General features: G+C 41.0%; 4 protein-coding genes and 1 long non-coding RNA gene across 6 annotated transcripts in view; 4 read left to right on the forward strand and 1 right to left on the reverse strand.

Moving 5' to 3' along the window:
- The first annotated feature begins 272 nt into the window (after nucleotides 1–272).
- On the forward strand, nucleotides 273–5,142 carry hoxb7ab (homeobox protein HoxB7ab). Its single transcript, NM_001141674.1, has 2 exons — nucleotides 273–938; nucleotides 4,705–5,142. The coding sequence occupies exons 1-2, from the start codon at nucleotides 527–529 to the stop codon at nucleotides 4,962–4,964; spliced, it is 672 nt and encodes a 223-aa protein (NP_001135146.1). The 5' UTR covers nucleotides 273–526; the 3' UTR covers nucleotides 4,965–5,142.
- A 2,560-nt stretch (nucleotides 5,143–7,702) lies between these two features.
- Nucleotides 7,703–24,822, forward strand: part of hoxb3ab (homeobox protein HoxB3ab) — a 57,733-nt gene continuing 40,613 nt past the window's right edge. The window contains exon 1 of one of the 2 annotated variants that reach the window (XM_045719482.1): nucleotides 7,703–8,151. The gene's annotated coding sequence lies outside the window, so the exon portion shown is untranslated. Of the gene's footprint in view, nucleotides 8,152–22,937; nucleotides 23,058–24,822 lie in introns of those variants that run through there. The other variant, XM_045719486.1, reaches the window with a different exon arrangement.
- LOC123743451 (uncharacterized) lies at nucleotides 12,503–22,733 on the reverse strand. Its single transcript, XR_006770245.1, has 2 exons — nucleotides 22,562–22,733; nucleotides 12,503–13,184 (listed from the first exon to the last, which is right to left on the reverse strand). It is a non-coding gene; the product is annotated as an uncharacterized lncRNA (long non-coding RNA).
- hoxb6ab (homeobox protein HoxB6ab) lies at nucleotides 14,281–16,955 on the forward strand. Its single transcript, NM_001139580.1, is given in 2 exon segments — nucleotides 14,281–15,141; nucleotides 16,440–16,955. Coding segments are annotated over 2 exon segments (684 nt in total). The 5' UTR covers nucleotides 14,281–14,714; the 3' UTR covers nucleotides 16,697–16,955.
- Nucleotides 18,222–23,459, forward strand: LOC106607486 (homeobox protein Hox-B5a). The gene is made up of 2 exons (XM_014204483.2): nucleotides 18,222–20,187; nucleotides 20,887–23,459. The coding sequence occupies exons 1-2, from the start codon at nucleotides 19,605–19,607 to the stop codon at nucleotides 21,132–21,134; spliced, it is 831 nt and encodes a 276-aa protein (XP_014059958.1). The 5' UTR covers nucleotides 18,222–19,604; the 3' UTR covers nucleotides 21,135–23,459.

Below are 24,822 nucleotides of genomic sequence, written 5' to 3' on the forward strand. Positions count from 1 at the left end.
CCACAATAACAGACAGAGGAACTTCCTGAGAGATCCCACCACTGGCAAGGATAAGTAAAATCGATATGGAAACTAATAGGTTTTTCTTATTTGTGTGGTGTCCAACGAGAAGTCGAGGACATTTTAAGATCTGTCTGTATACATTCAGTTGGATATTTGTAAGCATCAGCCCTTTTTATCACTGTGCAAGGCGCTGGGTGATTACATAATATATTCTATTGACTATCGATTTGTTTGTGTTCTAGTTAGTTCCTTGATTGGAGGTAGGCCTACCCTTTGGCTTACAGTGAATAGACTGAAGTATTTTATGTGTATGGTCAGTGGTGCACTATTTTCCACATTAGCTGAGCTGGTTGGAAGCTCTGCTGTTATTGGACGAGTTTGTATCACATGGCCCTCGTCACGTGCCCCCTGAGGAAAAAGGGGTGATTTTTGGTGTAAATCTAGACTGTAATTCTGTAATATATCACAGTACCTCGTAAAACCGACAGTAAAACCTCCCGGCCTACAAATCACCGGTCAAATTATGAGTTCATTGTATTATGCGAACGCTTTGTTTTCCAAATATCAAGCTGCAAGTTCGGTTATTCCAAGTGGGGTCTTTCCCGAGCAAACTTCTTGCGCCTTTGCGTCCAGTTCACCGGGAGCCAGCAGTTATGTCTCGGGCTCCGGCGGCGCAGGCTTCTCCTCCTCTTCCTCCACACTGTCGGGACTGTACAATAACGCAGGGAACATGCCCACCCAAACGCGCAGCATGTATCCCTCTGCGTACGGGCTGGGCACCGGCTCTCTGAACATGCACTGCTCCCACTTTGAACACCCCAACCTCTCCATGATTTGCTCCGGTGGTGACCCGTCCAAGGTGTCCAACTGCGGTAAGGCGGAGCAGAGACAGAACGAAGACAGTTTACGGATCTACCCCTGGATGAGAAGCTCAGGTATGTGAGTTTAAAATGTATGTTTTCAAAAAAAGAGGAGGGGAGAAAGGAATGGGGCTTTGCTCCGACCTAATAATTCTCGTAAACGGTCTTTAAACAGTGCGGTTGCGAAGTGGTCAGGGCTACTTCCTGAACTATGCTTTACGCCGCTTTGCCTGCGCATCTTTTATTGCTATATGACCTCAATAAAACCATAATTTAAGACATCTGAATATTCATTAGGCGGTATTGTGTTAAAACAGAGAGAGAGGGCGTTGGATTATTTTACACCGTCCTCGGGTGGAAAGAAATAGCCTACATCGGCTATTCCATCGCTTTCTGTTGTTTATGCTGTTTCGATAGGATCTCGTGGTAAACGCACTCTACAACACAGCATAATATCCAGATGCCTGGTCTCTGCCCCGTGTTCACTGGCTTATATTATTATCGCATAAATGCCTCTGAATGTTGCAAACACTGAAAACACTGTGATGCTAACAGTTGGTTAGCTCTTGGTTTGCGATGTTAGGCTGTGTTGTTTTGTTATAGAAACGCCTTTGTCTGACATTCTGCACTGGCTTGTTGAATAGTTTCAGTGGGTCTTACAGCTGCCTGCAGCCCACACAACAAACAAGTAAGTCTAGTCTGAGAAAATGATGCTTACAAAATAGCAATTCATGTTACGCCAGTGTTTGATTAAGTGTAGTGTCAAATAATGTCATGCGTAAAACGTGTGTGTGTGTGTGTGTGTGTGTGTGTGTGTGTAGATGTGTAAGTGGCTGTGTAGCTGTGGTATGTGTCTCTGCGCGCGCCTGTGCGTTGTGTGCACATTAGGAGGCTGAACAACTACACACCATCAACGAACAAGCACTTTTAGTGCGCGCGGCTCATGTGAAATAGTGGCTGACAACAATTTTGTCTAATAATTTTCAGTAACCTCTCAAGGCCTTGGCTACTATTACCACAAAATTCCTATCAGTCAGTTGTCAATGTAGTGCTCTCTCCTCTTGTTAGCCTCTGGCGTGAAACGAACAACAGCTTCACTAGTTTTGAAACATACGTCCTCATTAGCAGGGCTTTTGACATCTACTAGCAGGCATTCGTTGCCACACGTTTTCTCGTAAATGTATGCTCGTCGTGTAAGTTGTGTGTAAGCTATTCATGTCCTTGTGTGAAATATGCATACTTAAAAAAAAAAATCCTAACGGTAGCGTGCTCCTGCCTGGTATGTCTGTCTCTCTTTGCCAGCCCACCGCTTGCAAATTTGGTTATAGGAGCCAACAACTGACTTTGAAAACCTAATTTAGATTTTCAAGTGTAATTTTATGAGGCTAAGACTATTCATACACAAATAAATATAACAAATCAAGACATTGCTCAAATTGACTAGTAGGTACACTCGGTGATGGACAAGCAGGTAGGCAGTCTATCTCCCTCTCTCTCGCTGTCTCTCGCTGTCTCTCTCCCTCTCTCTCTCTCTCACACACACACACACACACACACACACACACACACACACACACACACACACACACACACACACACACACACACACACACACACACACACACACACACACACAACATATATGTTTTCCACTGACATGCCCACCAGTATGGCATGGCCTAGCAATGAACTTATATAATTGAATTTAGATGAAAGGACATAAAGAGTTGTTTAACTAGACTATTTGAGTGTGATGTTTGAGCCAACAAAGCACATTTTGAAAGGAAATATATGCTCTGGAAATACACCCACTTCTCCATAACAAATGAAACTTCTTAAATAATACCCTTATCAAATGTAGTTTATAGATAGTCACACACACACACGTACGCACACACACGCACACGCACACGCACACACACACACACGCACACAGAGAGAGAGAGAGCGAGCCCTCTCTCTCACACAGACATTAACTTTCAATGTCTTATACTCCGGGACGGGTGTGTTGTAGACTATGCTCGAGCGTACTAGAGGGTCTCTGAGAGCACAATGCTCGCTCTTGTTAAAACTCCTGACAAAACTGCGTTTCACGGAGAATAATTCCAGCCAAGCCGTTTCTCTCTGCTGAAACACAAATCACCGAGGACACCATAGGAGAGAAAAATATAATCAATAAGAATACCCCCCTTTCTCTCTCTTCCTCGGCTGGCTCCCCAGACCTCCAAACCTCCTCCTGTCTCATTTCGAGCCAGTTTCACCCAGAATGTGACACGTCGCCAGAGAGGAAATGAGAACCACACCAGTGACCACGGCGTGCAATAAAACCCCACAGTGCTGCAGCTCAGCTCAGACTCCATTCGATGTCTGCCTTGAGCGGAAACGGGAGGAGACCCGTCCCATTCGCAACGTATGCGGAACTTTTGGAAGTAAAACCACTTGTGTATGTAAACAGGGAGTGATCTTGTTTTGCTCCTCGCCTATATGCCGTCGAGGTTTATTCGAGAAGGCCCTACGCCCAATTACGATAGGGGTCCTGTTGTGTGGGGAAGGTTGTGTTGTTGTGCACACCAAAACTCCCAATTTATGTTCCAAGGAAATGGAATGTTAGGTATTTTGTGCAAAAGGAAAATGCATGAATATACAGCTGAGTATTTTCAGATGGATTTTATGGTTTTATAGCCTACTTCTATTGTATAAGCTAGGCTACCTGTTATGGAAAGAACTTGCGCGCCCTTTGCCACTATTGGTTTGAATCCTTGCCAATTGAACGATACAGCGTATCAGTCGATATATCATTACAGCTAGATGCTATTTCTATTAATTGCATCATGAATGTCAATGAAAAGTAAGTGGCGCTAAGTATAAGGCTATTTTAGATACATTACAAAAATATAATGTATTATGCACATGATGGAATAGGAAACCTATAGATTACCTACGCTTGTAATACAAGCATTTAAAGGCCTATAGTATCTCATTACAAATATTGCTTATTTATTCATATTGTTTTCTTGTTATTTTCATGAAACGTTGCTGGATTCTAGGCCAAAATGACAATAAGGATTTTTGGTGAGCCTACAGTCAACGCTATCTGACCAGGAATACTAATGAAAAAAACACTGCAATTTATTTATATTTCTGATAAGTGATACTTTTTACTAGAATTCCATAACAAAATAACAGTGTGGAAATTGCTATCACTTCCATTCAGGCCTGTACATCCGCTTCCCTCTTACTACCCCACGGTTATACCTGCGGGGATTATAAAACTATTTACTGTACACTTAAAATTAGTAGTGGAAACAGCTCGTAAAATGTACCTTTTATGTGTTTATATTTGCTCCGCAAGGCTTGTTTACAACATAGACCACTACTGAGGTAGCACAACAGATGCACTACATTTGGCCCAGCTAGATTCAGAAATGTAATTATTTCCCAACCATGAGAAATATTCCCCCCAGTTGCCTTTTAACCTCCGAGAAGATAGTAAATAATAACAATATCCTCTCCACAACTAATCCTTCGAATCATATAATCTTCAGAAATATAACACAATTGTTCCCTTTATTTCAGCAAATATCGCAACATTCCCCTCCACTGGACTTATGCTTTCTATGCACTTTTATCAAAGCTTTGTTATTTAGGTTTAAAAAAGAACCCACAAGATGTAGCCTATAGGCCTACACGTTCACAAGAACAAAAAAAACTATGTCTATCTAGAGCATTCGATTTTATTAACTTTTTTACTATTTCAGTTTGTTGAGAAAAAAATGAAAGGCGTTTTCTCTCGATCTCTGTCTGTTCAGTATTTTCACACAAGCTCTGCCTCTGTTTACAGGTGCAGACAGGAAGCGAGGTCGACAGACGTACACGCGTTACCAGACGCTGGAGCTTGAGAAGGAGTTCCACTTCAATCGCTACCTGACTCGCCGAAGACGCATAGAGATCGCTCACGCGCTGTGTCTCACCGAGAGGCAGATCAAAATCTGGTTCCAGAACCGGAGGATGAAGTGGAAGAAGGAGAACAAGACGCCCGGACGGAGCTCCCCTGCAGCCGAACCGCCGGGGGGCGAGGAGGACGAAGATGAAGACGAGTAGCGACGGTTTAAAGGACGGTGAAAAGACTAATGGGCACTACATGAGACTGATATTATATTAAAACCGTAGGGGGAAACCGTGTCCCCCCTATTCTTACACTGAGTTAAACATACAATGCTACCTATAAGATTAATGATTCATTCATGTAGTCTAAAGCCACGTCTTGTTTTGTTAAAAGTACAGTGAAATTGTATAAAGAAAAACATTACATTGATTTCTAAGCGATACTAAATAAGCTATTGTTGCTTACATGTTGATTTAGATAAATATTATCTAGTTTTTTTTGGCATAGATCTGTAATATTGCAAAACCCTAGTTGAGAAAACGAGCCTATATGCGAGAAAAGGGATCGGATTTGCGGCAGTTTTGCAAGTCTACGATCATCGTTGTTATTATATGTTCATTCTCTGTCATCTTGTGATCTTCTGGATGTATATTTTATGACTTGTTGTAAGGGCTTTTACCCCTATGTCAATTGATTTGACGTATTTTGTTTTTATTCTCGACATGTAAGCCTACAGTGGACCACGAGATGTAGGAATGTGTATATTTTCGTGTTGTGAGGAACTATTTGTTATCCAATTGCACAAGTGTTCTGTTCATGCCAATAAAACAAAAAGTCATCAATTACAAATGATTTTGTTTTTGGATTTCTCTTGGGTATATGCTACATTCCTAAATGCTTAGGCACTATATGTTTGTAATACATAGGCCTATGCGATGGGCGATGGCCTGTCGACGAGGCTTAGGCTATTTGTTGAAAAATAATATTCTAATCAAAGATTAAAAAAGAAAAAGACCAACGTTAACATGTATGATGTTTCAATGACTAGGTCTACAGGCTACATGTACAGTTGTAGGTGATATATCTTCGTTTCATTTCAACAAATGAGCCTTCATTAAGGCTTTTGTCGAACAAAACTAGTGGAAGCATGATACTATCCACAATTCTTATCAGAATTTTTTCGCTAATTATCACATTTTGTTGATAGTAGGCTAGCCTTCCACTGGCAGGCTAGTCTGGTCAAACAAATAAATAGGCCCAGTCATTTTGTAGGCCTTATAGCAAAGTGTTCTAATTTTCATTGAATATTATTTTGAATCTGTGTTTGTAAAGTCAAGATAGTCTAACCTGTTTTCATTTCTAAGACAGTCCAATGTTTAATATTGATTATAATAGGATAGTGGTATTGCTATAAACAGCCTATCAGTATCACGATTTCATCATCCTGTTCAGTTGATTGATGCAAGTGTTTGGGTTATTTTGAATATTTCGTTAATTGGTATACCTTTTAGGCTAACCTATGGATGTTAAATCTACCCGTTTGCCATGGAATTGTTGGCTATAGTCTCTGCCTTGGTTCTGTGCATACAACACTGACCAAAAGAAGGCTTATATTGGGGGTTGTAACTAATGCGTTTATTGCATCAATGAAAGACCGGAAACCACCATCAAAGTAACAAAAAAATCAACAAAATGGGAAACAGGCGCTTACGAAAACGTCTGCTCATGTGACAGGATTGCAAGACCAGCAACAATACCCGTCTTCAGAGTTTAGTCTTTCCTTTTTCATTTTCGTTAATAATCAACATATTTAATTTGCTTATAGGAAGCATCAAATTGCATCGTTTAGCTATTGTATATTAGACGAAACAGATACCAGGATGCAAATGCATTTCATTCTCTTTAGGACCTTCTTTCTTAGAAGACATCTTTATGATTTGGGCCTTGGCCACAATGCGGCGATTATATGCCGCAGTGCGAAACATTTTACGCACGCCTTTTGTAGCATAGATATTCAGTTGAATGTTGATATTTGCATATTTCCATGGTTGTGTTGTTCCACAATATTCGATTAAACCTTCTTTATCAAAGTATCTCCTACTGGACATTTTGGTAGATCGGAATGCTTTGTTGTTTAACTTACACGCCTCAAAGTCTGTTTACAATGCTATATCGTAGCCGTGCAAGACTTTCTCTTCTGAAAATTGTTTTATTCTGAACATACACCACCAATACACCGTCAATACATAAAGCTGGTCTCATACAAGCAATATTAAGGCAAATAATATATAACATCTAAACAAAGGCCTCGATAATGCATAGATAGCCTATCAGCAACGTAAATGACTAACATTTATGTAATTTGAGTATGCAACTATTCAATGAGATAATAATAATGCTGGTTCATCATTAGCTCTTGATGTAAGTAATTGTTTTTTTATGCGGGTTTTTTTATTTTACATTTCAACAATACAATGATAATATAACTAAACAACAGGAAAAAGGTCAACGTAAGCCTAGTCTTGTCCTCCAAGTTCTTGCTATCCATAATATTTACGCATTATGCCAATAGCACATTGAGACATCCCTTTCCAAACATCTTTGGACAGAATACTAAATATGAAATATCTGAGCAATATAGTTGTATAAATTGCTTATCAGCGCACAAAAGCACCCTCATAAGAAACATTTATGTCCCACGGATCGGCCTACAACCTCTTTCATGTAAAACACAAGAGAAATCCTCCATTTGCTTTTCCTTTTTGAGAGAAAAAGATGGCGATGGAGGAACCACTACCGCCAAAGCAGTCATGAAGAAATGCAATAAATTCCTTGTTGTTTTATGAAAATTTACAACTTTGTGATAGAACTTTATGAGTGCCTGGGTCCTGGGATTGGCCGAGGATGGTCATGTGGATGGGTAACCGTGAACATGAACTTTTTATGATTTCCCAAGTGGTTATATTGCAGCAATCTTTTGGACACCGCACCTTCTGTAGCAACACTGTGCTCCTTCAACGTTCTAGGCTCTTTAATCGCATGTTGAAGTAAAAAAAGAACCTTGTCCCCGCGCAGGGTTTACAGAGAAACTGGAAGACCTGCCTCCTCATCCTGCGCTAATCTAATGTGGCCGACTGTGATTGGGATTTCCGCTGCGATGGAGAGAGTGACTGACTGTGAGCGATCTGGACACACCGGAGGGTCTCGTCTAATTTTTCATACCGGGATGCTTCATTCCTGTTGACTGATGTAAATTAAACGGTATGGAGGCGGCCTGTAAAGCCACAGTGGTGACTTCGCGCGCTAATGGCGGTACGGAGCTGGGGCAACAGGAATGCTGTATGGCGAGCTGCGAGACTCGCGGATGCTATCCAAGGATTTAGTGACGGATTATCAACAAAGGTAAGGCGTGCTTGTCTGTCATTACACTCACGCTGTTTCGTTTCACAGAAAGTTTGAAAACAATTATTCAAAACGCAATCATAGCTGCACTCTCCAATGAAAATATTCACATTTTAAGTGTGCATAAACCTTTGGTAAATATTAGATTATATGATGACTTTGTATAAGATGTCGTCACTCGAAAGTGCTTGTAAATGTTTACCTTGTTATGTGTGCATGACGAATTTGTATTTGGTTCGGAGGCATATTAGAGAAATACATATCGATTTCGATATGCTCATTTGTGGCTGGCTGAGGGTGTTTGTGGTATAATGGCGAGGGCGAGGTTTGATGGAGCGGCTCCTATGAAAATATGATTTCTGATGTACAGTCTTGGGTCACCTCTTAAGAGGAATCCTCCATCAAAAAGAGCGGGGCTATACAACATTCCTTCGCTCTCATACGACTCCCTAAACCGTAGACACAAACAAGACGAGGCAAACAACATGCCGCTTTGTGGAGATAGCAGATTATCTTTTGAATATAGCATTGAGACTGGCCGTCTTTTTTTCCTAAATCCTCCATTACGCAAGGGCTTGTCAAGTAGTGGTGTAGCGTATCACTTCCAGATCACCGACGCGACGCTTCCAGGTTACTGGACAGTTGGTGCGTCTGTGCGGTGGAGAATGTTTTTTGTATGTTTCTGCGGGGTGATCTCGCCCACTTTTATTGCTTCATTTCCCCTTTCATTCCTCCTTCTGTGCCATCATCTGGTATTTTTGTAGACGCTAGACCCTTGGGTGTCCATTTGTTGTCTCCTCGTCAGTAAAAGGTCCCCCACACCCACCATAAAGGCTGCTTCCACAGTGCACTTGTTATGATATCTGTTTCAGTCTGTCTGTGCCTTAAACCAAACGTAGCCTACTACTTAGTGATTTTTAATGTACCACTATAATCATGATCACATAATAGGCTACCACTATTACAACTACCACTAATATATTATACTGACACAAATCATGCTTGCCAGTCCTTATCCAATGTAATAACATATTATTTTTTCCAATGTATAATCAATGGTGGTATTATTAGTAGTAGCATATAATGCGCAATTGTGAGTGATAATACTCGCTTCTAGCTGTGCATAAAGGGTCTGGCAGTCTGTCTACCTATATATCTATCTGCAAGGATATCCGTCTGTCTGTCTGTCTGTCTGTGTCTGTCTGTCTGTCTGTCTGTCTGTCTGTCTGTCTGTCTGTCTGTCTGTCTGTCTGTCTGTCTGTCTGTCTGTCTGTCTGTCTGTCTGTCTGTCTGTCTGTCTGTCTGTCTGTCTGTCTGTCTGTCTGTCTGTCTGTCTGTCTGTCTGTCTACAGTTTATCACAATACTTCTAATATCAAAATCAATGTTCTTTATCATCTCACTTCAGTATTTGACATCCCAACAAACCACAGAGCAATTCCTTATTCAGAGTTTATTCAGCAGTACTGCAAAATACCGACTAAAATCCAAGAAAAAAAACAAACAAAGAACCACTGAATGATATGGTATTTAATTGCAACATGTTATAATATACATTTTCTATGTTATAGCATAGTACATTTGGTATTTTATCGCATATTGTCAGCAAAATACCCATCCTGCAATAGAGGTTCGTCCATGCATATTCAATTACTATCAAGAAATAAAGGGTAGCATCCTAGTGCATACATTTGTATGGCATATTGTCAGTAAATGTTCTGGCATAGTATATTTTGTATTGTATGGCATATTGTCAGCAAAATAGGGAGCCTACCATAGAAGTTCGTCCATGCAGATACAATAACTATCAGGAAATAAAGGATAGCAGCCTAGTGCATAAACAGATATCCTATTCCACTTAACGATGATAGAGACTTTGTTTTTTTGGATTTCATTTCCAAATGTGATAAGCCGCCTTGGCAGTCTTGTAGCTTTGCAGTAATTCCAGTTGATTTGATCTTGCAGTGACGCAGGTCGCTGCAGACTCTGCTCGTTCCTAACTCTTTGGTTCCATCTAGCGTCCATTTTTCCACAATGCCCAAATGTCCTAAATCAGGGCCTTCTGTCTGGTGTGTGTGTGTGTGTGTGCGTGTGTGTGCGTGTGAATTTCTGTGTGTCTCTGTGTTCGTGCGTAATAGAATACAGTTGAAACGTACGTATTTTGCTCCTATGATTGTGTGCGGAAAATGTGTTTGTCGCTAAGTGCGTGAGCTGTTGACAAACAGATATGTGATCTTTCCAGTGTTGTTGGTCCCTCTTCTGAACTATTGCGTGTAACAAAGTGGTGAGGCACTGGCTGGGGCAGGAGATAACAGGAAAGCTGTAATGGGGCGGGTTGGGCTCGGTGGCAGTGAAACGTAAAAGAATGCAGAGGTTGTAAATTCTCGAGCTGCTGTTGTCGCGCTTTGATGTGCTCGCGTTTGGGAGAGATTTGTGGCACACACGCAGAAGCCCAAGCCTTAAGGCGCGATTTCGTGCACCCCCTCCCATTTCTCCCACTTGTAAAAAGCCCTTCCCCAAGACGTAAGCGGATGGCCGCTCCAAGGTTATTGCATTGTGCAGTGAATGGAGCGTATAGTGGCGGCCGGGTGTTCGAGACAACCTGGATTCACTCAGTGTAACTTTCACTGTTATTACGCGGCTTGACTTTAGTTGGTCATTTGGTGTATTAAGTGATGTTCTGGTGTTGTGTGCTCTCTCGCCAAGGAAACAACCGTGCTATAAATGTCATCTGGACAATTTGAGGGTCGTGTTGAAGTGGAGATACAGTCAGAGTGGGTGTGGATAAAGGGTAGGGTGTGTGTGTGTGTGTGTGCGTGCGTGTGTGCGCGTGTGTGCGTGTGCGTGCGTGTGTGTGTGTGTTGGAAGCATACAGGATGTGTCCTTGGTCACTGTTTTCATTTGGTTTAGTGGGGTCGCACACTCAAGCCAGTCATTTGTAAACACCTTAAGACATGTTTTCATACCGTGTGTTTGTGTGTGTGTGTGGGTACATGAATGCGTTTGTTTGTTGGTGCGTGCATGCATGCGTGCAGCGTGCAAGCCTGTAAGTGTGTGTGAGCGTGTGTGTTACATTGAGCTGGCTAATTGTTTAGTTTTAACGTCAAATTAAATTTTACAGGTTTATTACCATCGTCTGTTCTATAGCCTGTGATACAACAAACAACATAATAATTTCCCTTTGAAAATGAAGTGTGTGTTTTACTATAACAGAATACAGTCATGACTAAATATCTATATTTTGACTGCCAACCATGATTAAAAGTTACAAAACATCAGAATATTAGCGATACAATGTTAGAAGTAATTAGGTCTACAGTAAGCCTATATGAAACTCCATGAGACGAGCGCTGTTAAATATTTAATGAGTAACCTGCGTCCTAAGCTTTTGGCTGAAGGCTGATCAGGTAACGGTCTAGTGACTTCACAAGAGTTGAAAGTCCGTGAAGGACTAGTCACTTTCTGGAGAACAATAATAAATATGTAAGGAAGGGTCTGGCCTGTCTATCATTAACCAGTACAAGTTATTCACTTGATAGAACACCGTTGTAACAACGCGATTTAAAACCACACCATGCTACATGGGCCTATATAGGCTACAGTAAAAAGATTTGCTAATGATGATATAGTAAGTTTGCTCATTTTTTATTATAGTTCTAAACGTTGAACTATGCATTTCCAAGCTAAACTGTGCGGGAAAGCATGGTTGTTATAGTCACCTTTAGTTTATGCATTATTCACATAGGCAATCTACTTCCGTTTAATTCGATATTTCCGCGCACTTTCATCCATGTAAAGACTTACAGAATGCCTTGTACAGAACTGGAGTGCCTTCAGAATTAAAGAGTTGTTGTGTATGCAATGAAAATTCACAAGACTGGTGAATCCTTGGTTTAATATAATACAATTTACTAAAACGTTGACTATTTCAATCACAACAATCACTTTCAATAGTAAAAAAGGTTCAAACTAGGATTACTGTTTATGAAAACTGTGGCGGAATGGGGCGAACAAGTGTCAAAAGGAGATGATTCTTTTCGATAACCGAATTAATTAAGCTACGCACGCTAGTGCGCACTAAACCGGCTAGAAAAGTCCAATTGTTCTACATAATTCTGAATTGTTTCTTGTATTATGGTTAGGCTAAGTGCACTTATATAATAAACACTTAAAACAAAATGACAGTAAAGTAAGAGCTAAGCCAGGGGCATTTGTTCTAACTTCTGTTGCCGCCACTTGTTTTCAATTCCAATCGTATCTGTGAATTTACAAGCCCCCATAAAGTCATAAAACACTAAAACGCTTTCCCCAGTGAAATAAGACAAACAACTACAAAACACATGACACCACAACTCGTTTACAACTTTCTTATATTTTTATGATATTATCACCAAGATTACAGATAGGCCAATGAAAAGCTACAATCAACAAAATTGGCCAGTTGACATGATATGCAGTTATTAACTTAGCAGAACACGGTATTGATATGTTGAATCGTGCCAAATATACTTGTAAGTCAATTATTTCCATCAAAACGCTGCGCGTCAAACACATTTTATTCACAGTAGCAAATATAACATTTACAAGGAAATATAGGCCTATTACTACTTGGCTTTGTTTTCACACACATACTCATATACATACATGTATTCATATATTATCAAATAAACAAATATACAGAACAATGCAGGATCATGAAAAGAGCACATACTTACATACGCATATGTCATGCGGAACTCGGGGGTCTATGATGTAGTTCCGTGACACATGACAAAAAAGTGACAGGCGCGTGTTTCCTCCCTGGTCTGTATAAACAAATCACCACTTTTTCTCCATACAGTCAGACTCATCTTCACTGGGATTTCCGGTCATAGTCCATAGATATTGTGTAATATTAACTGAATTGGTATCCAGTGTGTTGCTTCCCATGCAATTTGTGGACAACCTTTCTGCAGGGCAGTTTTGTCCACAAAAGTTACCAAGTCAGAGAACTTCAGCCGGCTTTACCTTGCTGTTCGTAAAGTTGTCAGGAGACCTGCAACGAGACAACAAGCAAACTGAGAATTGGTTCAGAGGAACAGACATTAAAGTTTGTTTTTACACAACAATAGCCCCATATCATTAGATCATTATGTTAAATTTGCTTAGTAAAGACTGAATAAAATTGACTTATGGTAGTTATTATTCATGAATTATTAACCGAAACTTAGACTGGCCCATTTCTCTGTGTACTTTAAGAAATGGTCACACAATGGATGTTTTCCGTTCACGCAAAACTAAGCCAAACCAAAGGAAGCTCTGTGTCCTGGTTTGAAAGGGAACCAAACTGAAAGTAAAAATACACAGACTGCCGGCGCTACTGGACAGACACCACTTGTGTGAGGACCGGACTTATTTATGGGACTGGCTAATTTACGATTTTGTAAATGCCATTTGTAAATGAAAAACAGATCCAGACCTGACTTGACTCGTGGTAGAAAAGTCAGCGAAACATTTAAAGCCTTACAACGCGTAATGACCTTCCCAGTCAATAATTTTGAAATAAAAACCGGTGCATGAAATGTGGTCAGGGCAGCATGCATGTAAATACACACTCAGACTAGACAAATGCGGTAATAAGGAACTTGTATGATACCGCAACATAGGCCAGAGCCGTTCAACAAACAACCAATGGTAACATATCGACTAATGTCTGGCAGCTAATTTGCTCTAAACATTGATGAAAGCCAGAGCTCTCAAAATATTGTATCATATTCAACTAATATAGGAATATTGTTCAGTGAAGGCAACTGTTCTAAAACCCAAAGCAATTGTAATACTGAATATTCCAATATATTCCAATAAATATAATAAGCACGTGCATGTTGAAATAAACATTAGGTTGTATTGTCAAATACCCGGATGGAAATCACTATGGAAATAACGGTGATGATAATGTGCTGTTAGAGAGGAGAAGACATATCTCATCACATATCTACTGTACTGAGCGAATAAATCAGACCTCTAAAAATATAAACACAAAATATCTCAAATGCAGAAGAGAAGATAACTCAAACCCCCATTGGCGCGTCTCTATTTGATTTACGGCTTCAAGTCCTTTTTAATGTGGTGATTACTTGAAGGGTCATATTTGTTGTCTTGAGTGAATAGGGCCTTTACTGTATATGGGCTCGCCAAATACCAAATAGACGGGGAGAAGTGTCCATGTATTCAATTTACCACTTTAAAATTCCAGTGTGATTCGTATTGTGCAATCTCATTGGAAGGAGAGAAAGGCGAAAGAGAAGCGAGAGAAAAAACGCCTGCTCTCGAGTTTGAGCTGGGGTCTCCCGACGCATGCAATCACAGCCCCCCCTCCAGGGTGCTATTTTGCAGGCACTGGCGCACGCGATTGGTCAGCGCCTGGTCAGATGGTACGGTTTCCCTCTGTCCCGCACTGGCACATCGCCACCCAGCGCCCCCCCTCAACTAAAACCCAATCTCCGATAAACTACTAATAGCTAAACCACTTGGACTATAAAACACAACAAATCATAAACCAAGGAAAAGAACCTGTACCCTCCCAATGAGTTCCTATTTTGTAAACTCAACTTTTCCAGTGACTCTGCCTGGAGGACAAGAGTCTTTCTTGGGACAGATACCGTTATACTCCTCCGGATACACTGATTCTTTAAGACACTATCCCGGTGCTGCCTATGGCGCTACCAGCGTTCAAGACAAGGCGTACCCATCCTCATATTACCAGCAGGCGAACGGTGCCTATGGCCGGGCCAGCGCCGCCGGTGCATGCGACTACGCAGCAGCCAGCTTTTACAGGGAAAAGGACCCCGCCTGCACCCTCGCCAGTATAGAGGAACATTCGCTCGTCTTGAGCCAAGACCATCGCAAGACGGACTGCTCGGGGCAAAATAAAAGCATATTCGGGGACAGCGAGGACCAGAAGCCCTCGACGCCAGTTTATCCGTGGATGCAGCGGATGAACTCGTGTAACGGTGAGTCCACATTGTCATGTCATTTGTTTTTTTCTTACGGTTTGTTTTGGTTTTTGCCTGTCTAGGCTGATACATAGAGCTCGCCTATTACATGTGACCTGCAGCTGCACTGTACAGCGCCGGAAGAGCATACCGTGGGGAATATCGTCGCTCTGGTCGTCTTAACACAGGCTGAAAGTAGAGGAAGCAAAGCATGCTATATAAAAAAAAAAGGACACTTTTGCGTCCTCCATAAGTAAAAAAAGAATTATCCTTATAAACTGGTATTCTTATGGTTCCTATCGCCTCATTATTTACGTTCTAGAATAAAATCGCACGGCACACGAACACATCCATGGCAACAATGGAGCAGCAGTTCCAACAAAGATGGGTTCTTATCACAAAATGGCTCGTATTGTTGTTCTGACAGGGTTCCAGCTATTCGTGCTTGGTTATTCACCACAAAAAGACTCTCACTATCACAAAAGTTCAAAATGTATCACAAGGCAAATACATGTCTGTGCTATGGGTTACAGTTAGAAATGAGGTCCGAGATATGAAATATGATAAGGAAGCACACTACACAACAATAGAGGAATAAATTAGCACCATAAATTCCCTTCGAGGAATTCCGTTTCGACACAAAAAATGAGCTAAGATACACCCTCCATAATCCAAACGTTGATCTTCTTCTATAAAGGCTTTTTATTGTTTTGTGTCTCAAAGCAAAAGCTGTGTGTGACTTGCTAGAAGCAGTGTGGGTAAATTAGTGAATGCTTAGAATTATGATGATCAATAAAGAGCTTTCTTGTTCTTTAATGTTAGGATGCGCCATGGTTTGCCCCTACTGCAGGCAAGCATGTGTTCATGAAGATAAAATACGTTGTTATTAAACTTGCCAAAACTAACATCCCTAGCTTATCTTTTTGTATGTGTGGGGAAAAAAACAACAGGAAATAGACATGATGTTTCAGTTCTCAGTTCTCAGTTCTTGCGCTCATTGTTTGGCGCAAAAAAACACACATGCATGATTCAAATATCGTGCATATTAAAAAAGTATTACATAACCCTATGCCGTATGATGTAAACAGCACTTTTACGAACAAATTTAAGGGCAGCTTCCAGGACTATATAAATGATATCATTTTTTTTTGCTACTCTACACAACATGTCTACCAGTAATGCCTAAATCCTTCAGCAAAAGCTCACGAGTTCCAGTCATGCTATTCGCCCTCAGCTCTTTCTCCTCGGACATAGCCTATCTATATCAGTCCTATAAACACAAAATGTTTGACTCTCTCTTCCCTTTCTTTTGACAGGGACCTTCGGTAACCCTGGTCGAAGGGGTCGTCAGACTTACACCCGCTACCAGACGCTCGAGCTGGAGAAAGAGTTTCATTTTAACAGGTACCTTACCCGTAGGCGCCGTATCGAGATCGCGCACGCACTGTGCCTAACAGAACGCCAGATCAAAATTTGGTTCCAGAACCGAAGGATGAAGTGGAAAAAAGAGAATAAACTGATCAACTCTTCTCAGACCAGCGCAGAGGAGGAGGAAGAGAAGAGGTCAGAGTAAAGAAAAGAAGAAGATAAAAAAAAAACGCATAAAATGGCTTATGGCATCACCTTCGGATATCCTACAAATATGAAGATACTACTTTCATATGCCCAAAGTTCCCACCGGTGAAGTTGTGTTTGGTAAATTTGTTGTAGCATTCCAGAAGTTCACTTAACTGTCTATTTTTTTTATTGTCATTTTATGTTGTTTAAAAAAAAAAATCATAATTCGGGTACCCGACTGGCAGTGTTTTTCTGCACTTGCCTCTTGATTTAGGATGTGCCCCCCCCCGAAAAAATTGCCATGTATAACGAAACTATTTGAAATATATGTCATATTCGTGTTCATATTTAAACTGTATAGAAATAAAATGAAATTCTCCTTCTTTGGTGAATGAATGTATTTCTTTTGTAAGTTAAATACCCAGGCAGATCGAGTTGTTTTGTTGACTTGTTGTATAGTTTCATGGGGAGAACACACTGATCTACTGATAATTCAACACTACCAAAAGGCTGGGTCAAAAGTTTATATTTTATGGATTTTATACGTGGTTTATGTTTGTGGTTTTGTCACAAATAGGTATCTACTTACGAAATCCTTCAATAAAATGTAATAATTACTCAACCTGTCATGCACGGTCTGAGCGAGCATACTTTATAGGTCTTCGTGATTTTGTCACCGGCTTAGAACGCCATTTACAGTAAGTAGGCTAGAACACATTTGGCTCAGGAAGTGAAATAGGCCTAGGCCTATATAATTCACAATTATGGCCAGAACAAAACTTGTGGATAAGTATTTGAAACAGAAAATCATAGGAAAGCTACATTTCTCTCTGGAAAACGTATTTTAATGAACTGTCTACCATTTGGCCTTGCATTAAAAAAAGAAGCGAGCACCGTCCATCTGCTGCAGTTATAAAGGTATGAGCAAACAGTGACTTTCACAGGTGTATGAAACACACGAATTTAAGTTTATCCAAGGCTAGTGAATACTTAGGCCCAAACAGTGAAAGCAAACTTTGCGAGGCTGATTGAATTAATGGGTGGGAGGGAAAGTTGACCTGTCCACCCAGAGACTCAACCAAACACTCAAGTGTCCAAACCACGACCCCATGTCTCTCAATGCTCACGTTCCCTTTCCAGGTACCATCAGTGTGACATTTCATATGCAATAGAACCCTCGGGCCTGGTATTCCCTAGTAGATAATTACACACAAATTATCTGGAAATTGTCAATCGACAACCTCCCCAGTGTACATGACACATAAAGTAGCCAAGACATCACAGTGTTGTCGTTCGGAGTAAAACCTCACAGATACATATGGGGATACTTGTTTTATTTAATGTAATATTTAATCAACTAGGCAAGTCAGTTTAGAACAAATTCTTATTTACAATGATGGCCTACACCGGCCAAACCGGGACAACGCTGGGCCAATTGTGCGCCGCCCTATGGGACTCCCAATCACGGCTGGATGTGATACAGCCTGGAATCGAACCAGGGAGTCTGTAGTGACGCCTCTACCACTAAGATGCCTTAGACCGCTGCGCCACTCGGGACCCCATACATACAGCAACAATGTATAGAAGTGTTTATTGCTTGGACCAGACTGATATTCTCCAGGCTTCATGTTACAGAAGTATCACACATACTTAGAATAGCCTCATGTGTGATATGTGGATACGTAGAATGCATACGTATCAATCTGTGTCTCCCCTTGGAGATAGTCTGGACTATTTCAACTATCATTTTCCGGTCTATATGTAAGCACATATGTATGTTCTGTATAGGGGGTTTACATATCATGGTACACATAGCCTACATGAAATAACTTGCGCCTTTCAATCAACAAACCATAAATCAATAATTTCCGTAGATCATGACTTTGCATTTCTCTTGTGAACAGCAACACGTTTCCAGTCAATAACTTTGCATGAATGGTGCCTCAGAAAAGAGCATAAAACACAAAGACAAATGATGTGGCGTCGAAACAACGCCTTTATTTCCTTTCACGGCTAGGCCTACTCACCGACGACATTTTACTTACATGTAAGACACATTAGCAGGTGTTACCTGAGACTGAGGGTTTACTATTCGCCTTAGAGTCTAGACCTATTGTGTGCTATGTTCTAAATACAGACCTTTCAGACTTCCTAAAAATAGTCTCGTAACCTCAAATTAATAATACCAAAAGGAATTATATATTAATATGACTAATAGCATAGTGTTCAATATCTACCAGGTATTATTATTATTATTATTGGGATATATGACGGAGAGCCAGTGTGACTAAAATCTTACGAGAAACTTCCCCAGGGCATGGTAGAATGAACAGGACTCGGCATCATAGCTATTGACGTTATTAGCTGTAGTGTGTGTTTGTCTACTGTATTAATATTCAGTTATTAATGGTGCATTTATTGGCATGAGCCCACTTTCTCTCCCACAGAAAAGGTTAGTAAAGACGCACAATTATACTGCACTCCCAACAACCGACAAAGAAAGTTATGGGGGAACAAATCATTTTTATTCTTTCCGAAAAGAGACCTAAATCCTAACTAAAACTCATTCTCCTAAGTCCTTCTTTACTGCATTAAATTAAATTCCCAGTAGGTGACGCTCTCAGCCAACACCGAGCACAACCCTGCAATGGGGAGGCACACGTTGACTTGAGTCTAACGACTCCAATCTCGTCATCATTTGTAACCATAGAGCATGAATTACCTCTTGAAGTCATCAGTGAGAATTTACGACTGGTCAACAAAAGCACGTGATTCTCAAACGCACCCCCACCCCCATATTTGGCCGCATACATAGCAAAAACGAAGTACAGTGCATTGCTATAATTCATTAATACATCATAAATCGTGAAGCACAGCGTTATAACGACCGAGATCTACAAATCAAGCCCTCTAAAACAACCTAAATGAGCTCTTACTTTGTAAACTCGTTCTCAGGGCGCTACCCAAATGGCCCCGACTATCAGTTACTAAATTATGGAACTAGCAGCAGCGCTATGAACGCCTCGTACAGGGACTCCAGCACCATGCATTCGGGCTCTTACGGCTACAACTACAATGGGATGGACCTGACCGTCAATCGTTCATCCAATACTGGCCACTTTGGGGCTGTTGGGGATAACTCCCGGGGTTTCCAGTCTCCCGCCCCGGAGACGCGGTTCAGGCAGCCGTCAAGCTGCTCGCTGGCGTCCCCGGAGCCGCTGCCGTGCTCCAACAGCGAGAGCCTGGGACCCAAATGCTCTTCGCCCCTTTCCGACCAGAGCGCCTGTACGACGGGAAGTAACCTCACCAACACCACACATTTCACTGAAATAGACGAGGCGAGCGCTTCCTCCGAGACCGAGGAGGGCACCCATAGAGCCAGCGGCAACCCCGCCGCCCGGACGCAGCAGAAGCAAGAGTCCACAGCAACCTCCACCACCACGGCATCGAGCGATGGCCAAGCACCACAGATATTCCCTTGGATGCGGAAACTGCACATTAGCCATGGTATATAGCCTACGTCATGTCTATCTTTAGTTATTTTGATATCAGAAAGGTTGTGTTTTGTGTGTTCGCTTTATTCGTTAGCGTTTCCCCTTGTTGTTCCTGATGGTGCCTTTACTTTAGCAAATTCCACAAAAGCGCCATAAATCTGTCAAGAGGGTAAGCCTCGCAAACTGAGGGCTAGAGAATGGAACGGGGTGGGAGAGTGAGGGCAAAACGGCAGGAAGACTTAGAAGTTGTTCCTTTGAAAAGTTAAGCTTTATTACGTGTGGGAACTGTATTACTGCAGGGGGGAGAAGAACGGCAATAAAATGTGGAGAATGGAGAAAGCCAGTAGAGAAAAGAAGAGTGCAAGAAGTTGAGGGATGTGTTGAGGACAGTGGCCATCCAGGAAAAGAAAATACTAATGTTGTAACCAAGCATGTTTTTTGTAATGGGGAATAAATGCCCAGTGAATGGAATGCATTGATAGCCAAAATAAATACACAAAAAATACCCCAATACAGCCGGATGAGGCGTATAACACCATTTGGCGTAGTTTTATGTGCAGTGATAGCCGTAGCCTATATCGTTGGTCTTGGTCGTGTGTTGTGTTTACAAACGTGTACTGGCCAAAGTTATTGAGTATTTGCTTGTGTAATGTTTTCGGTGGTCCTTTCTCGCTAATGTTTATCCCCTTGCGTGTTTGTCCATGCTATTCAGATATGACTGGACCAGACGGCAAAAGGGCCCGAACAGCATACACCCGCTATCAGACGCTAGAGCTGGAAAAGGAGTTCCATTTCAATAGGTACCTTACCCGGAGGAGGAGAATAGAGATAGCCCACGCGCTGTGCCTCTCAGAACGGCAAATTAAGATCTGGTTCCAAAACCGAAGAATGAAATGGAAAAAGGACAATAAACTGAAGAGCATGAGTCTGGCTACTGCAGGTAACGCTTTCCAGCCATAGACGTCACGCAAGTAAATAATACACTACGTGGGGTGTAAAGAATACACACATTCAAAATAGTTTTTAAAAACACTATAACTGAGTACTGTACAACGTGGCATCTTTTGGCATGTTGTTGATGTTTTAGGGCAACTTAACTTCTGCTGTTGTACTGCTTCTATAAAAACAGTTCGTGTTCATATGCTGTTGTCTTTTTAATACAACAGGGATTATTGTTTGGAGGGGAAAAAAAGAAAAATAGCTATCAATGCCGTCCGTTGTTATTGTTATAAATATCGTTTACGTGTCAAGTGCTATGTTACTGCTTTCTTGAAAGTTGGCATGTGAGCTCTTAAATGTTATAACTTATTAACAAACTATAACGAATATACTTTGGAGTTTACAGCTTTAGAGACTCCTCTGCCCAAACATGAAGTTAAGCTATATTAAACAGGCCCCTGTATTGCTTTAGCAGGAGTCTCGGTGTGTTAAATATGGTGACCTTCATGTTTTCATACCATTGTTTGAATCATATCTTTGGATTTTGTCATGTGTTTAAATTACTCATTTATTTTTTGAAAAAAGGGAAACTTGTATAAAAAAGAAATCTTGACTAGAATTCCTGTATCCGTTCATACGTTTGTATAGTTATATTCAAAATGTAATTGTATATTATTGGATCATGCTCATGTTCCAGAAAGGATGTATATATTAGACATTTTTAATGTGACCAATTGGCTATTTGTATTGGGCAGAGTGAATGACAAGTGTGTGGGGGAAAATGACAATTGTCATGTCGGACTGCCTGTAAGCATTTTGCCAATAAGCTTTTTTGTATTTGTTTGTAGTTTACCTTGGAGTACAAAATAAAGTTCCTCATACTCAGACCAAACCCCTCGAGCACACTGCTTGTAATTCTGTACCCCCTGCCCCTACCTCACAAACGACCCACCTGGGGTCAAACACGCATCAAAATCCCAGAACCTCGTGTACCCACTCTCCAAACCTGGTAGACGTATATCCTTCTTTGTACGACATCAGCTGTCAATTCGTCTCAAAACCTTATCAAAATACTTGGGGAATATGTCTAAGTCTTCCACAAATGCAGTCGGACAAATGATAGGCCCGAGTTAAATCTTAAATGGAACAATCGCAGTCACTCATTACGCACAAGGACATAGCCACTACTGCAGTCCTTTCCATTTTTTTTTGTAATGCAACCAAAGGGACATGTGACAATCACAGCGGCAAAACTACTGAAACTCAACTAAAATACACACCGAGCACACACTCTTGGCCCATCTCTTGTTGACAAACTTTGACATCCAAAACATTAAGGAATTGGGCACTTTTCTGTAATGATTTCCTCACTGTTAAACGGTGCCCCTCCTGTACAAATTAGTTTACGTCTCACTTTCAGTAAACAAGCACTGAACTTTCAAACTTACCGGTGGGTCCTCAACCGTTCTTTCTGGTCCTACGCTACTTTTTAGAGCCGAGTAAAGGTCCTGCCAAAAATCCCCATCTGCCCGGCGCTGCCTGGCCAATTGCGTTTTGAAAATTTGCTTTCCCCTTTGGCCAAACTATACAAAAAGAAGCTATGACATTTACATGTCAAACGGATGAGGGTTTTATCTTGAAGTTAGACCGTAAAAATCGCCCAGGCCACCGACAGATACCCCTTACTGGCTCTCAAAAGTCACGTGGGGTCCATAAAGTTAGTTTTATGGTTTTGGGGAGTTGACAATATATATTTCACATTCTAGAATGCAAGTGGCGGTTTAACTGCTTCGGAAGGATTCTAAAGGGTCAGTAGTTAGACAAGAGCTATGTAGTAGGCCACTGCCATGCCCTTGTCTGGTACACACAATGTCAGCGCTCCGGTTCGAACCATTTCAAGGCAGAAATGTAACCCGTGGACTGTATGACTGCACCAACTGCACAGTAAGTCCAGTTTAAAGGCTTATTTGGCTGGTGGCTAGGCCTAGGGGCAAGGGAGGAAGGAGAGGGGAGGCATCGTTTGTACTTACTGTGTCATTTATTTTACTCTCAACAGTGTTATTAATATGGTACTGAGTCTCTGGACCGTCATATATTTCAGGTATTTTAGTTAGGCCTATCTACTATGTGTGGGGACATGTGATACGGGCGTTGTATATACATGTGTTTATGTGTCCTTGTTTATATGCTTTAATTGTGTATTTGTGGATGTAACTATACAAACCGTGACCTCCCGCCTCCGAGGGAATTCATGTAGACTCAACTGTTGAGGGAACTTACTTAGACATGTAGCCTGTCGTTTTCTATTGTCATTTTGCATCTATGAAATAAAGTTTTGTTGTGGTATACACTTTGACATCTTGATTCGGAAGGATTGTAATTAGATATTCAAAATGATTGAACATTTCTTGTCAATAATCTCATAATGTATTACTAAAAAAAAATGCTTAAGGCGTTAAGGTGCTTGGTAACCTGGAGTGGAGTTGCTTCCGCCACAAACAGATTGCAGCATAGGCTACTCAACGGTCATGGCGATAGGTCCTTAGACAGTATAGAGCTGTGATCAGAAAATAAACAAGTTCAAAGTGATTATGAATATGAGCGTAATATGCTTGATTGTGGTTGTACATTGTTTCTACCTGTCTGATTTGAGGATCAGATATGCTATTGTGATTATCCAGTGGGCAATCGATTACTTATACCCACACTTTTACGCAGACTGGTTTAGTGTATGGAATGGATATCAACACCAACAATCAGAAAATGTCACCAAAGTGCGCTATGCCAAATGCTAGATTCCACGATTTTCATAGAAAGACCACACACACACGAACACACACACACACTATAATGATATGCGTCCTAGAGGTACAAGCAAATCTTTGTTTGAACCCTGCCCAAGTATTTTCAAGCAGGGAGGGTGTGAATAACAAAACTGGACACGAACATTCACATTCGACCCCTGTATCAAAATCTCCATGTAGGCAGGACTATTTCGAGGAACAAAGCCTTGAATTAAAATCCTTGAGATATATTCAATACCATGGAAATAACACCTCTGTACGACGTATGATTAAATCCCTCACGTAAATTGTTTAATAGTTGTGTCAAAGCGACACTTACATTTGAGACCAACTGTAGTTGAACTCAGTTGTAAACTTTAAACTCTAAATCATTACATGTCCCTGTGTAAAGATCTTTATCGTAACCTGGCAGTTACTGTCGATGAAAAAAACAGAGGATACAGACGTCATTATTTTAACAATTAATAGCTATGTAGTCTACCCAAAGCAGGGGGCAACCGCAACAGAGATAGGCTAGCGAATAGGCTGCTAATAGGGAGGGATTTTATTTCGGAAGTTCCTCAGAACTCGTCTACAGATCTCCAACTGTCATTAATTATTTTCTATCAGATCTATCCCAATGATTTTTCAATATGGCGACGACTGGCCCTCTTTCTCTTCTAGTACTTTCAACCGTTTGAACAGTTCGTGTTTGTAAGGAGAGTTGTGCGTATCATAATGCAACATATTTAAGAAAAAAAATACTTTACACGCTGGAATATTTACCTTAAAAGTTATTCAGAATCAACAGGTTTGTTTAGAATTATTTCTATTCATGACAGGCCAAAATGAATTCACAAGGATATGAGGTTTTATATTTCTAATGGCAACTTTTGCATTTGATATTCGGAAAATGGAAAATCCAC

Source organism: Salmo salar, chromosome ssa06, assembly GCF_905237065.1.
Source record: "Salmo salar chromosome ssa06, Ssal_v3.1, whole genome shotgun sequence".
NCBI lineage: Eukaryota > Metazoa > Chordata > Actinopteri > Salmoniformes > Salmonidae > Salmo > Salmo salar.

Excerpts from the sequence above, each read along its gene's own strand:
- hoxb7ab (NM_001141674.1), top strand. The coding sequence starts at position 527 with ATGAGTTCATTGTATTATGCGAACGCTTTGTTTTCCAAATATCAAGCT. Across the intron at positions 939-4,704 it reads CCCCTGGATGAGAAGCTCAG|GTGCAGACAGGAAGCGAGGT; the intron begins GTATGTGAGTTT and ends CTCTGTTTACAG.
- LOC106607486 (XM_014204483.2), top strand. The coding sequence starts at position 19,605 with ATGAGCTCTTACTTTGTAAACTCGTTCTCAGGGCGCTACCCAAATGGC. Across the intron at positions 20,188-20,886 it reads GAAACTGCACATTAGCCATG|ATATGACTGGACCAGACGGC; the intron begins GTATATAGCCTA and ends CATGCTATTCAG.